Genomic DNA, 15,200 nt, shown 5'->3' with positions numbered 1-15,200 from the left:
TTCCCTGTGCTGTACTTTACAGCCCCGGGACTATTTTGTAACTACCAATCTGTACTTCTCAACCCCTTCACCTTTTCTACCCAGTCCCCCAATCCCCTCCCCTCTGGCAGCCCTCAGTCTGTTGTCTGTGTTTATGAGTCTGTTTTGTTTTTGCTTGTTCTTTCATATTGTTCTTTAGATTCCACATATACAGGAAATCAGAATGTAAGTCTTTTAAACTCCACCTGGAAGTGAGCAGCAATGCCCCCTCGGGTGCCGAGGACTCAGTACAGGTTCTGACCTACCATTTGCAAATACAAATGGGACTTTTCCTCAATAGCGATGCAATGGGCAATGTAACCTTTCCACTGGGCCCTGAAGAGTCATGAGAGCCTAGGTGGCTTTGCTGCTGGCAGCTACACTACCAGCATCATCTCTTTGGGTCATCAGCAAAAAATAGTCTTGCCCCCACCCTGCCATGCGGTTCTGGGCTGCTGGGTGCTCCACGATCTACGTCAAACAGGCGGGGGGTCTGAAGCACAGGACACCACAGTGGCGTCAGAGGCACAAGAACATGCCAGGAATAAATGGGGAAATCAGCAGAGACAAGAAACATTTTCAATCCCTTGTAGGGATGGCTGTTTGCAAGTGTTCAGCCCTAGCTTTGATGAGTCACTCATTAGAAGAGAAAAAATATGACCTTTTGTGACTGATTCCAGGAAGACTTGGGGGTGGGGGGTGGGTGGGAGTTTCAAGGAGTCAACAGAGTCAAAGACACTGGGAAAAATGAGGCCTGGCTGTTTAGACAGTATGTCCTCAGGGCAAGTGAGAACTATGTTGGGTGAGAAGTAAGAAAACCAGTGAACAAAGATGCCAGGTACAGCTAGCTTAGGCTTTTTCATCCTGGCTACGTCAGTTTACACACACACACACACACACACACACACACACGGGAAATAGCCTGCAAAGAGGCATCAACAAATAAAAATAAACAATTAGCTTACTTTTTCTCTCCCAATTGCCCTCAACAGAAGCCCAATGAAAGAGGGGGAGCTGAGAGAGGGAAAAACACAGAAGAGATGGAGGAGAGGGGGCCAGGGAGCCGATGGGAATCAAGACAGTGCGGCACTGGCATAAAAACAGAACAGAATGCAGGTGTGAAATAGACCCACACAATCATGGCTGATTTATATTTGACAAAGATTCCTCATAAGTCAATGGAGAATAGGGGGTCTCTTCAACAAATGGTGCTGTAACAACTGGATACTCATGTGGAAAATAATGAGGCTTGATCCTTACCTCACACCATATGAAAAAATTAACATGAGACTGATAATAAACCTATCATAAAAGCTAAAACTGTAATACTTCTAGAAGAAACCAGGAGACTATCTTGGGACTTGCAAAGATTTCTTAGACAGGATATAAAAAGCCTTAAACACAAAAGAAAAGAAGTGATTAACAGGACTCCATTAACACTGAGACTGTCAGCTCTTTGAAAGACAACGATACGCAAGTGATAAGGGAAGCTAAGTATCCACAAGACATAATCTGACATAGGGCCTACCACACAGTTAAGAAGAAGATAATCAACCCAATTAAAAATTAGGCAAAAGACTTGAACAGATAGCTCAGAGAGAGAGAGAAATGTCCAGTAAATCCACAAAAAGATGTTCAACATCTTTAGTCCTCAGGGAAATGCAGTGATTAATTAAATAATGCAAATTAAAACACAACAAGATACCACTTCATACCTACTAGAATAAATAAAGTTAGAAACCTGACAATATCAAGCGATGACAAGGATGCAGTGCAGGGTTCCTCAACCTTGGCACTCCTCATATTTGGGCTGGATAACTCTTTCCGGGGGGTGAGAGGGGGCTGCTGCATACATTGTAGAATGTTTTATCAGCATCCTTGGTCTCTACCCCGGTGATAGATGCTAGCAGCACTCGCCTGTACCCCCCCACCCAAATTATGGCAACCAAAAACAAGTCTCCGGACGTTGCCAAATGTCCCGTGGGGACAAAACTGCTCCATGCTGACAACCACTAACTTCTCACACATTGCTGGTGGGGATGTGACAGTACTACCACTCTGGAAAACAGTATAATGATTTATTATAAAGGTAAACAAATAATCTGGCCAGTATGGCTCAGTGATTGAGTGTTCACCTATGAACCAGGAGGTCATGGTTTGATTCTGGTCAGGGCACATGCCAGGATTGCGGACTCCATCCCCAGTGTGGAGTGTGCAGGAGGCCGCAATCCTGGCATGTGCCCTGACCAGAATCAAACCATGACCTCCTGGTTCATAGGTGAACACTCATCATTGATGTTTCTATCTCCCTCTCTCCTCTCCCTTTCTTTCTAAAATCAATAAAAATATATATTTTTAAAATAATAAAGTTAAACAAATATGCTATGACCTAGGAATTCTACTGCTAGGTATTTACCCAAGAGAAAGGAAAACATTTGTACATAAAAAATAAGTAAATAAAGCCCTGTATAGAATGTTCATAGCAGATTTCATCCCAAGAGCCCCAAACTGGAAAGACTCTAAAATGCCCATCAATGGAAGTGTAGTGAGCCCTAACCCTAGCACTTGTGAATGTGGCCTTATTTAGAAACAGGGTGTTTGCAGATGTGATCAGTTAAGCTAAGGTCGTAATGGATTAGAGTGAGCTCTAACTCTAATGGCTGGTGTCCTCATAAGAAGAGGAAAGGACATACAGAGGGAAGAAGGCCCAGTGTAGACAGAGGCAGGGACTGGAATGATGCGGCTACAAGCCCAAAACACCAAGGACTGCCCTGAGTCCCCAGAAGCTAGAAAAGGCAAGAAAGAATTCTCTATCCTGAGAAAGCAAGGCCCAGTTAACCCCTTGATTTTGGACTTCTAGCCTCTAGAACATGAGAGAATACATTTCCGTTGTTTTAAGCTACTAGTTCGTGGTACTTTGCTGTAGCAGTCCTTAGAAACGAACACAGTAAGGAAGGAATAAATAAACTATTGTGTACTCACACAATGCAATATCAGTAACACATAGTAACAAAGTAATACAAAAGAATGAACCACTAATCCATACAACAACATGGATTAATCTCAAAAACATCATGTTAAGTGTGTATAATGCATGATTCCATATACAGGATGTTCTATAAGAGGCCTAAGCTATGGGATAAAAATCAGAATTGTGGTTGCCTTCAAGGAGGGGGGATATGATGGGAAAGGAGGCATGATGGAATTTTCCAGAGTGAATGAGAAATGTTCTATACCTTTTTTTTCTTTTCTTTGTTAATTCTCGCCGAAGGATATTTTTTCCATTAATTTTTTTTTTTTTAGAGTAGAAAAGAGAAAGAGGAGGGGGAAACATTGATGTGAGAGAGAGACATCGATTGGCTGCCTCCAGCAGGCGCCCCAACCAGGCCGGTTGAACCCACAACCCTTTGGTGGGTGGGCCAACACTCTAATCACTGATCCATACCAGCCAGAACGATGTTTTATATGTTGACTGGGGTGGTGGGTACCTGGGGATATATGTTTATCAAAATTCAATGAATTTAAAGTCTGTGTTTTTTATTGTATTAAATTAATAATCACTTTTAAAAATTGCCAATAAAGAGGCTAAAGGGAAGAGAGAGGACAGTTGGGAAGCATGTGACCTGCTCACAGTGACAAGAGGCAGATGAGGAAAAAGGAGGGAGAAGGCAAAGGGGTCATGAGAAAAAGACCCACTTTGTCCCACCTGCAGGAAGCTCCGTCATTTTGCTACACCTGCACTCACCATGGTTAAGTAAACTCACTAATTCTTCACTGGAGGCCAAGTGCAGAGCTGCTTGCAGCAAATTGGCCCAGGCAGACATCCCAGCTGCTGTCCATTATAACCTGGGACGGAACATTAACTTCTGAGAGAGCCTCTGGCTCCCTGTGAGCCCCTCACCTCCCACACTTCGGAAATATTCTTGAAAACCTAAATGGATAACTGAGAAAAACTCAGAACACAGTGCCCGGTGAGCAACCCAAGGCCCCCCAGGGCCGTGTAACACTCCGAGCGTGGATAATGGCCCCGAGGTCCAGACAGCACCGAGCTCTCAGTTCATGCGATGCTGGGTCCCTAGCCCAGCGAGCTGCAGACACAGGAGGTCTCAGGTAGGAAGTAGGGGCCTGAGGCCAAGTCATCTATGCTGCCTTCCCCCACAGCCAAACCATGACAAAAGGGTCACAGCAAATGTGGGGAGGGGCCAAAACCATTAGCTTTGGCACCAGACAGTCCAGAGCTCAGGGGTCAAAACTGCTCCCTACATCATTTCCAAGTGGGAAAAATGCTAACTGGTGCTAAGAGATGCAGGAATGCAAGGAACTGGTGCTCAATAAATGCTGGCTTCCTTCTGTGAAATGCAGGCAACACCACCTTGACGTTGAGTTGGAAACTTTACGTTTCACATGAATTACATTCCTTGCTCCCAAAGCAGTTCCCTACAGGAGACTTTGTCTTCGCAACAGCCCTTGAAGGAGGGTGTTGCTGCTCTGCTGGTCCCTGGAACTCCGCGAGCAAGGGGAAGAGCCCCCCTCGCGGGCAGACCTCTTGCAGCAGCTCCAGGAAGGGGCCCCACACATTCACAGTCTGGGCTGCGCCTGCCAGGGCTGAACACTGCTTGCACAGAGTGTGTTGTGATGTTCACATTTGAATTCTGAGAGAGGACAATTCTAAGAGATTTGTCCAAAAGCACAGTAAGGAACGCTTCCTGTCACCAGCCAGGTGCTTCCACGTGACCCTGCCCGGCAGGTCTTCAGCCGGGACACTGTCTCTTGCCACCATCCCTGCTCTACACGAGCGTACCTGGACTTGGGCCCTCCCTGTGTAGCGTCTTTCACTTTCACTCTGTAATAGAGAGAGAACTAGACTGATAGCCTGGCGGGGGGTAGGGGGGTAGACAGGGGGGAAAGGTGATTTCCAATGCTGAGGTGGAGAATCATTCATTCATTCATTCACTCACTCACTCATTCCTCCAGCAAACATTCACTGAGCCTTCAACTATGTACCCAGAGCTGTTAAGCACACAAGTGACAGAATAAGACAGCATTCCTACCCTCAAAGAACTCACAACCCAGGAACACAGTAGGGACTCAAAACCTGCTGGATGCACAAGTGACAGGCACAACCACCACAGAAACTGCCTGGGGTACATAGTCTTTTAAGTCCTGCCACTGGGTCAGATCTGTATTGCATTTGCCACCGATCAGCTAAGGACAGGATTCCTCAAGCATTTTCTCAAAGGGCCAGGTAGTGAATCCTTTAGGCTCTACCAAGCATAGTCTCGGTTGCAAGGGCAGCAATAGGCATTCAGTCCATGAGCAAGTGTCACTGTTCCAATAAAACTTTATTTACAAAAACAGGTGGTGGACCGGATTTGGGAAGATGTGATCCTAAGTGAGTTATATAACTTGGTTTCATCACTACAACAGAGAGATAGTGATACCAGCTACTTCGTGAGGTTGTAGAAATTGATACTACATATAAAGTGCTTGGTACCATGCCCATAGAATGGTAAGGACTCAATAAATGCTGGCTGTTTCTACCATTTTTATTTGTTGCACCACAGTGTGGTAACAGAAATATGGAGGCAGAGTTGGAAAGGAGTGGAGGGTCAGTTTGGTGTGAGGAAAACCATAGCCATTTAACTGAGAGCCTCTCTAAGTTTAGCCATCAGATCAAGGACAAGGACAAAGCCTTCCTAACTGCCCCCCAGGGCTGAGTTGCTGTCCAAAAAGCTCTCCCTCCAAAGATAGGGAAATTCTCAAGTTCTACAAAACAGAGGGTGTAAGGAACTGAGTCTGTACCTTCCCTGGGCAAAGAACACGTTTCTTAGATAGTCCCCCATCACATTCACTGAAAACAAAATGTTAAGCCTCAACACCTTGGGAAGTGAAACCCAAGCTGGTGCCAACCTCAGGTGACACCTGACACAGGTCCCCGTCCACCCCGGCTGCTCCCCGCCCGGCTCAGTGGTTAAAGCCCAGGTTGGTGCAGGCATCTTCTCCCCCTGGGCCTGCGGCAGCAGCCCGCCCCTGAAAGGTCATCTCTCCAATGTACGAAGTGTGACCCTGAGACCCGAGCAGGGCTGGAAGATACGCCCGCCCGGTGACTACTTCCTGAAAACCTTTAGGCACCTAGAAAATTCACCTTGCCTGCTCCCCTCACAGCTCCTGGGAGCCCTGCCGTGGTGGAAGGGCCGCAGCCGGAGGCGTGGAGAGTTGTTACTAGTTTTATTCTTCCTCTATTCATTCACGTTGACAAATGCCTCCAGCCTGAGGGGCAGGAGGGGGAGGGAGGGGAGCTGGAGAGCTCTCGGCAGCCACCAGACATCCCGGCCACACTCCTGTTAAACTGCAGAGTCCCCACAGGCCCTGCCCACCAGCTGCAGGTCAGGAGGCCAGGGGAGGTGACGCAGGCAGGGAAAGGAGCAGCCCTGGAAGGTGCCATCCTTCCGGCCAGCAGCAGATGGCAGAGCCCCCACTGACTTCTGCTTGCTGTGCCGCCAAAGCCACACTCTCCTGCGTCCTGGGAGGCAGTACTGCATACTTGGAAGAATTAATTAATAGGAAACAGGAACAAAAGGGCTCAGAGCAACTGGACTGATGCCTTAAGGCTAAAATGACACGTGACACGTCACGAGAGCCCTTCCTGAGGCCTCCTGCTGACGGACTTCAGGATAAACTCCCAACCGCCCAGCAGCTCCTCCTCCGCACCCTCACTACTCCACAAGCACGCATAGGCTCCACATCGAGCCCAGGGCCATTTTCAGTACCCAGCCTGCTGTTCTCCTGCCGCCACACTCTCCCCTCTCTCTTCACCCGGCCAACCCCACCCACTCTGCAGGTCCCTCCTTAGGTCCAGTGTTGGCAAACTACAGCAGCCCAAAGGCCAAATCAGCCCACCACTTGTTTTTATAAATAAAGATTTACTGGAGGAGCTTTGGCCAGTGTGGCTCAGTTGGTTGGGCACTGTCCCATGCACCGAAAGGTTGCTGGTTCGATTCCAGGTCAGGGCACATGCTCGAGTTCGGGGCTTGATCTCTGGTAGAGGTGTGTAGGAGGCAGCCGATCCATCGGTGTTTCTCTCTCTCCCCTTCTGCCTTCCTCTCTCTAAAAATCAATGAAACTATTTTTTTAGAGGCTGTATTGGAAGACCACTGTGCCCATTCATTTGCTTATCACTTATGGCTGGTTTCACCTACAACCTCAGGACTGGGTGGATGCAAGAGAGGCCGCAGGATGGCAGACCCCAGGGCTCTTTACTCCCTGGCTTCTTACAGGACACGTTTTCTGACCCCTGTCTTAGAGGACAGCTCCTCCAGGAAGCTGTCCCCGGCTCCCTGGGATGTTTTAGGCGATCCTCATCAGGCTCCTGCAGCCCTAGCCTTACTTTCTCTGCTCCAGGCCTTTCCCCACTGAGTTATAAACTGATGTTTTCAGCCTGACTCCTCTGAACCCTGAACTCCAGGCCCCTCACACAGACCCTGCACGTCAAAGCACTGAAAAACAAGTTTGCAGAATGAACCAAGCCAGTGAGTGTTTTGCTGCTGGGCTGCAGAGCCTAATAAAACCACTAAACAGGGCACAACTCCTTCAGGCAGCTGACACCTCAGGGGGGCGTCTGCAGAGCAGCATTGTGTCTCTGGGACAGAGAGCAGGGAAGGCCCAAGAATGAGCCCGCCCAGCGCCCAGCGAACAAAGGAGCCTCAAATATGTCCTGGAGGAGGGGAGAAGAGAGGAGAGTTTCACTGACAGGTGGGGCTCAGACTCTCCCAAATTGGGACTCGGACTCTCAATCCTATTGATGCTTCCAAGGTAGACCCCACCACCCTCCTTGTCCTGCTCCACACACCTTACTGTTCTAGTCACCTGACTTAGCATTCTTTCCTTCTCCATTGTAAACTCCCGGGAAGCCGGTCATTTGCTCACCAGAGAATCTCTGTAGGACTTGGCAAAAATGTGTGGTGAATGAATGAATGAATGAGACTCAATCATCAAATCCTTCCGTCGGGCATAATGTGGTAGAGAGAGCCCAGCTTAACTCTGGGGTGGGCCCAGGACCTGTCCTTGCCCCAGTAGGGACCCTAGAGGTGCCCTATTTAACAACAAGCAATCATGACAGTCCTGTGGCTACCTTACGTCTGCCATGCTGAGGCCACACACTTGGCTCTGAATTGTTTCCTCATTTCGGCCTCCAGTTTCCGGAGGCATTTCTGAGGTCTCGGCTGTCCCCACCTTGCTCCTGTCCTGTCTTGGTTTTCAAAGGCCTCACGTACTGCCCGTCTCCGTGTGACTGCTCCTCCCCATGCTGATACCATGCCCTCATCCCGGCTCCCATTATCTTAAATCAAAGTGCTGGGCAGCGGCCCCCGATGACTCAAGCCACCGTCAGGAGCCAATGCACAGCAGAGAGGTTGGCCCTGGGAGGAATGTTTCTATCTCCCCATTTATCACACTAAGAAGTTCATTTCAAATTCTATCAAATAAGTCAAAAATCAAGACAGAGAACAGTGCCTTCTCTTTGTCTTTTCCAGAAGTGGCACCACCCTCTATAGCGAATAGATTTTGGGCATTTAATCTGGCAACCAAGTGACACTGACTCCCAGAAGGCTGGACCTTTCATTCAACTGGAGGAGGGAAACACAAGTCTATTCAGGCTTCCCTGAGCTGGGCGGGTCTTGGGCCTCAAGATAGGCAGCCCCCCACCTCCCCGCTCCCGCAGCCCCGGGCTCAGCTGCCCCAGGGCACCCCCATGCACTCACTTGGGCGTGTGGGCCTCATCCACGCGGTGGCCCAGCTGGAATTCGTGGGACTTGCTCCGATGCAGGGCCGTGAACCCCGGGAGCAAGTGGATCAGCTTCCGGGAGGAGGGCGGTGGGGTCCCTGGGGGCTTCAGCTTGTTCTTCCTCCTCATGGGCGGCGTGCCTGGCGGGGTCACGGTGGTGACGATATTGGGGGTGCGTGGCGGGGTGCGGACTGCATGCCGCTGCCGGGGCGATGGGGGCAGGGAACGGTGGCCTGAATCCAGGGGCGGTGGTGGGCACAGGCCCGGGTAGGCGTCCACAGTGAGCTTGTCCACTTGGGTATACACAGGGGCTCCAGGGGTGGGGCTGGCGTGACAGTAGAGCTGGGCGCACTTGGACTGCACCCTGGGGCTCTGGGAGAGGTGGGTGCGGATCCACGGCGCCGGCTCCGGGGCACACACTGGGCTGTTCTCCTTCCCCGTCTCCGTGGTGGGCCACTGGATGGTCCAGTCTTGTTTGGAAAGGTTGCCACCTGAGTTGTAACAAAGGAGCAGAGAACAAAACAGGTGTGTTACACTGTCTGTACTTATGCACATGTGCACATTACATGTATACTACACACGTGACCGCATATGCACACTACACTGTATTTGCTCAAGGGATACAAGCTTATTGTCCATTTAACATATGTAAAACTGTTTAAGAAAGTACAAATATTTATTAAGTTATCTTCATCATATACTGCATTCCAAGGCCACAAAGAAGCAACCTGGATATTGTCGTTAACTATAGCTCTCGCCCTTCCAGGGTGAAATGGAAAGAATGTGTGATAGGGACTCAGAGAGATCTGGCTTAGAACTCTGGCTCCAACAATGACCAGTTCTGTGGCCTGGGGCAAGTTACTTGACCTCTCTGAGCCTCGGTTTTGACGTCTGTAAAATGAGAATGATTAAGACTCCCTTGGAGGGTGCAATGAGGGTCAAATGCATTCACTCACTCATCCAAGTGTTTCATAGATATCTGAACCCCTCTCAGGTACGAGACATTATTCTAGGAACCGAGATAGAGCAATGAATGAAAAAGACCAAAGTTCCTGTCCTTGCAGAACTCGCATACTTTGTGGAGGAACAGGGAAGAAAGGGGGATAAACAAATAAATGACACAGGTAAAATGTTATCTATAAGATGCCATGTACAATACATTATCTGTGATTGTCAGTGATAATAAGTGCAATAGTGGGAAAGAAAGCAGGGCTTGGAACACACAAAAAAAACAATGCTGGGGAGTCCCTTCAAGTCAGCAGAGAATGAGGAAGTGACAGTGGGCATCTGAGCAAATATCAGAGTGAAGTAAGGAGCACACAATGAGATAAAGTGAGTGAAGCCGTCAGCTCAGAGCCTGGACCAGCACGATGATGCAGACAAGGAGGCAGGTGATTGAGGACGCTGGAGACATCTATTCTGGGTGCCTGGGATGCATCCAATTTGCTCCCCAGGCATTCACTGTGCTTACCTTACCTGCCCTGTAAAGTAGGTGCTATTGATTCATTTTATAAATGAGTTGTGAATGAGTGACAGGACTTGGCTAAAATCTCTTCCAGGGTAGGCACCTAGAGGTAAGCTGGGCCCACTGCCCCCCTTCGCCTACAGTTCTTCACACACACACCCCTCCACTATATTCAAGGAAGCACCAAGTTGCCCCCGAAAGTATCCCTGTCCTGAAGTTGTTTCGAATTAACTTGCCCCCGCCCTAGCCTGTTTGGTTCAGTGGATAGAACGTCCGTCTGTGGGCTGAAAGGTCCCAGGTGCGATTCCTGTCAAGGGCACATGCCCAGGTTGCGGGCTTGGTCCCCAGTAGGGGACATGCAGGAGGCAGCTGATCAATGATTCTCACTCATCACTGATGTTTCTCTCTCTCTCTCCCCCTCCCTCTCTGAAATCAATAAAAATACATTTTTTAAAAATTAACTTGCCCCAATGAACAGAGAGGAAGAAAGGCTTTACCCCTGTCCAGTTCCCATCACCATCAAATCCTCGCCTCTCCATGCCTCCATTTCAAAATCAGAAGTTTGGGGATGAAGAGGCAAAGAACCTCATTTCATCGTCCCACTGCCAGCTGCTCCCGGGCGGGGCCTCCACTCCTCCCTGGGAAGGCTGCTGCGATGGGCCGCATTATATCAACGCTTCCCCTGCTGCTTCGATCCCCTTCTTAATAGAGTCTCAGGGAAAAGGGTAATTTTTCATTTTAAATAGGGGAGGTGTGTACCAAGGTGCTTGGAGGGTTATTCATCGCAACCCTTGCTATCTTGTCATCCATTTCTGGAAAACCATTTTATTTCAAGTCTTGAGCTGGGCGGGGAGAAGGGAATAGGTTTTAAGGCATGAAAGGTCTGGGATTGATTGAAGACATTTCAAGATGCAGGGGGTTTTCTTTTGATATTCTCTAGTAAGGAACTAAGAAATAAAAGACATTTATTTTCGAGGGAGGAAATGATTTCAAAAAGTCTAGGCAAGTGTCTAACTTCTTCATCCCTTCCCATTAAAATGCTATAAACAAGCCAACGCACGACTCAGAATTCGTCTGAATTTCAGAGCCAGCCTTGGATGACATGCGCTTTAGCCCTTCAAAGACAGAACTGGCAGAGACCACTGTTCAGAATCGCCACTGCTTGCAACTTCTGTGAATATTTCAAAGTGCTTGTTAGTTTAATCCTCCAAGCTTTCCAGAGGGAATTAGGTGCTGGTTGAATATATTAGACTGAAGTTACTAATGAAACAAAAAAAGTAAGTTTTTACTTTAATCCTCATAACTTTGTAGCAAGAAATGGAACTTTTAGATGCTGGTTGAAAATGTTTAAATAGAGTCACTGGTTATGCTAAAAAATCATAGTAAGAACAATTATTATTAACGTAAATAATAGTTACTGTTTATTGAGCATTTACTATGTACCAGATAGTCTTCTAAGTATTTTATTTTTTTAATAAATCTTTATTGTTCAGATTATTACAGTTGTTCCTCTTTTTTCCCCCATGGCTCCCCTCGACCTGGTTCCCACCCCACCCTCTGCCCTTACTCCCCGCCACTGTCCTCATCCATAGGTGTACGATTTTTGTCCAGTCTCTTCCCACACCCCTTTCCCTCTGAGAACTGTCAGTCCACTCCCTTTCTATGCCCCTGATTCTATTATATTCACCAGTTTATTCTGATCATCAGATTTTTTTGTTCACTTGATTTTTAGATTCACTTGTTGATAGAAATGTATTTGTTGTTCATAATTTTTATCTTTACCTTTTTCTTCTTTTTCCTCTTCTTAAAGAATACCTTTCAGCATTTCATATAATACTGGTTTGGTGGTGATGAACTCCTTTAGCTTTTTCTTATCTGTGAAGCTCTTTATCTGACCTTCAATTCTGAATGATAGCTTTGCTGGGTAGAGTAATCTTGGTTGTAGGTTCTTGCTATTCATCACTTTGAATATTTCTTGCCACTCCCTTCTGGCCTGCATAGTTTCTGTTGAGATCAGCTGACAATCATATGGGTGCTCCCTTGTAGGTAACTAACTGTTTTTCTCTTGCTGCTTTTAATATTCTCTCTTTGTCTTTTGCTCTTGGCATTTTAATTATGATGTGTCTTGGTGTGGTCCTCTTTGGATTCCTTTTGTTTGGGGTTCTGTGCGCTTCCTGGACTTGTAAGTCTATTTCTTTCACCAGGTGGGGGAAGTTTTCGGTCATTATTTCTTCAAATAGGTTTTCAATATCTTGCTCTCTCTCTTCTTCTGGCACCCCCATAATTCGGATGTTGGTATGCTTGAAGTTGTCCCAGAGGCTCCTTACACTACCTTCATATTTTGGATTTTTTCTTTTTGCTTTTCCGGTTGGGTGTCTTTTGCTTCTTCGTATTTCAAATCTTTGACTGATTCTTGTGATCCTCTAGTCTGCTGTTGGATCTCTGTATATTATTCTTTATTTCAGTCAGTGTATGCTTAATTTCTAGTTGGTCCTTTTTCATATCCTCGAGGGACTCACTAAATTTATTGGCGGTTTCTAGAAAATTCTTAAAAAACCTTATAACCGTTGTTTTGAACTCTATATCCAGTAGTTTGCTTTCCTCCATTTCTGTCATTTGTGACCTGTTTCTTTGTCTCTGCATTTTGGCTGCTTCCCTGTGTTGATAGAGTGGCTTTGTGTGCTAGGTGTCCTATAGGTGGCTCAGCATCCCCAGTTACCTGAGGTGGACACTCTTGGTGCACCCCTTTGTGGGCTGTGTGCACAGTCTTGTTGTAGTTAATCCTTGATTGTTGTTGGTATCACTGGGAGGAATTGGCCTCTAGGCCAATTGGCTATGAGAATCAGCTGTGTCTACGAACTTCTGTGCTGGAGATACCCTTATGGGGCAAGACTTGCTTCAGTGGGGCTTTGGTGTTCACTGAGTCTGCCCCCTGAGTGTGTCCCTTATGGACCTGAGGAGTTGTAATCTGGATGGTCCCACTCTGACCACTGGGTCCACTGGCTCTTGGGTCTCTAAGGAGGTGCTAATTTAGCCTCTGCCTGAGGCCACCCAGCAGGAACTACGGAGAGATCTGCAGATCCCTCTTCTTTGTTTGGGGTTTGGAGGTGCCCAGATGAGGCCCAGCTGTGAAGCAATGCAAGCTGCTGTGGGGCCTTGGGCCTTCTTTTGGATGTTCTGGGTCTCTCTGACCCAACTGCAGTTTGTTAGGTAATTTTAGATTGCCAAGGGCCAGGCCATTCATATGCAAAAGCCTCTATGCACAGCTGGGGTGGGGCGGGGTCTCAGGGAATCCACAGGGCGGAGCAAACAGCTATGGCTGATCCTCAGCACTGCTCTAAGAGGCACCTCTGAGAGAAAGCCGCCCTCGAGTTCCGCCCGATGCCCAACAGTCCAGTTTCTCCCCATATGAGTCTGGGTCCCCAGAGTCTCACCCAGAACTGGAGTTCAAAGCAGTCAGGAGCTTGTGTCTCCCTCCGGATTGAAAAAAACAACAGCATACTCAGTTGCCAGCCCTTTCCGCGCGCATGCCTCCATACCTCTGCACTTTACTTCTGCACCTCCTCTGAGTCTCAGTGTGCTTTTCTCTTTCCTTCTAGTTGTAGAATTTCCACTCAGCCAGCCTTCCTGTGGTTCTGGATGATGTCCGTTTTGTCTTTTAGTTGTAGTTTTGAAGTGGTTGTGCAAGGCAGAAGTTTCAGGTGTTTACCTATGCCGCCATCTTGGTTTCTCCCTAAGTATTTTATATGCATCACTTTACATTATCCTCCTGAGACCCTATGAAGAAAATTCTGCTACTGTCTCCATTTTTCAGTGGAGGAAACGAAGGATTGCCTAAGACACTGAATTGCCCAAAATCACACAGCAGGTAAGAGTATGGCTTCCAATCCAGGCATGTACCCCTCACCACCACGGCTCTCTCGAGAGCCCCCCCCCCACCTCCCTCTAGAAAGCCCTAGAAAGTCTGAACACTTTCCCACAGACCTTCAGATCACCGACAGAAACAACGCCTTCTGACCAAAAGTCAACTATGACACTGGTTTCAGCCATAATCCCTGCAAGGGTAAAATCTGAAATCCAGGAAGAATTTTCAAGTTTCTAGTGTGCATAATTGCAAAAAGAAGTATGGACAGATGAAAAAAACACAGTTGTCAAAGCAATTCAACATTGTCAAGAATCTAAACCTAAGACCTCATGAATGAGCTTGGCATCCAGCCAAACCGTGGATCCCGCTGGGCATTGTCCCTCCCCCAGGATGTCCCCAAGTCAAACTAAACAAGTGTACTGACCCCAGTCTTTGCAGGTCAGTCATCTGGGAGATAGAATGGGGCAGAGACCTTGGGTTCTGACCTGGTAATGCTTCCCAGGTCCTGCTCTACAAAGCATTTGCGATTTTACTCTCTACCACGAGATCTGGCCCGATTAACCTTTAGTCACTAACTTCAGGATTGGTAGCTTTTCTGTTTTAACAAAGCTCTTTTTTTTCTAATTTACTTTTTATTGAGATGAAATCCACATTAACCATTTTAAAGTGTTGAATTCAGTGGCATTTAGTACTTTTACAATGCTGTCTCTATCAATTTCAAAATATTTTCATCAATCCCCAAAGAAAAGACCACACCTACTAAGCATTCATTCCCCATTCCCTCTTTCTCCCAGCAACCACTAACCTGTTTCCCATCTCTATGGACTTACCTACTCTGGGTAGTTCATACAAGTGGAATCATACAAAACGTGGTCTTTTGTGATGGCTTCTTTTTAAAAAAAATATATATGTTTTTACTTATTTGAGAGTGGAGGGAGAGGGATAGAGAGATAGGAACATCTATGAGAGAGAGACATCCATCAGCTGCCACCCACATGCCCCCTACTAGGGATTGAGCCCTCAATCCAGGCATGTGCCCTGACTGGGATTTGAACAGGGACCTCTTGACT

At 47.4% G+C, this 15,200-nt stretch overlaps 1 protein-coding gene across 1 annotated transcript in view; it reads right to left on the bottom strand.

Annotated features, from left to right (window-relative positions):
- Positions 1-15,200, bottom strand: part of KSR2 (kinase suppressor of ras 2) — a gene marked incomplete at its 3' end in the record, with an annotated part of 274,191 nt that overhangs the window by 154,789 nt on the left and 104,202 nt on the right. The window contains exon 4 of the mRNA XM_079762501.1: positions 8,778-9,291. Coding sequence (XP_079618627.1) covers positions 8,778-9,291 — 514 coding nt within the window. The remainder of the gene's footprint in view (positions 1-8,777; positions 9,292-15,200) is intronic.

This window comes from Cnephaeus nilssonii (genome assembly GCF_951640355.1).
Source record: "Cnephaeus nilssonii genome assembly, chromosome: 22".
Lineage (NCBI taxonomy): Eukaryota > Metazoa > Chordata > Mammalia > Chiroptera > Vespertilionidae > Cnephaeus > Cnephaeus nilssonii.
Note: the sequence above shows the minus strand (reverse complement) of the source record. Positions and strands in the feature narration are given on the sequence as shown.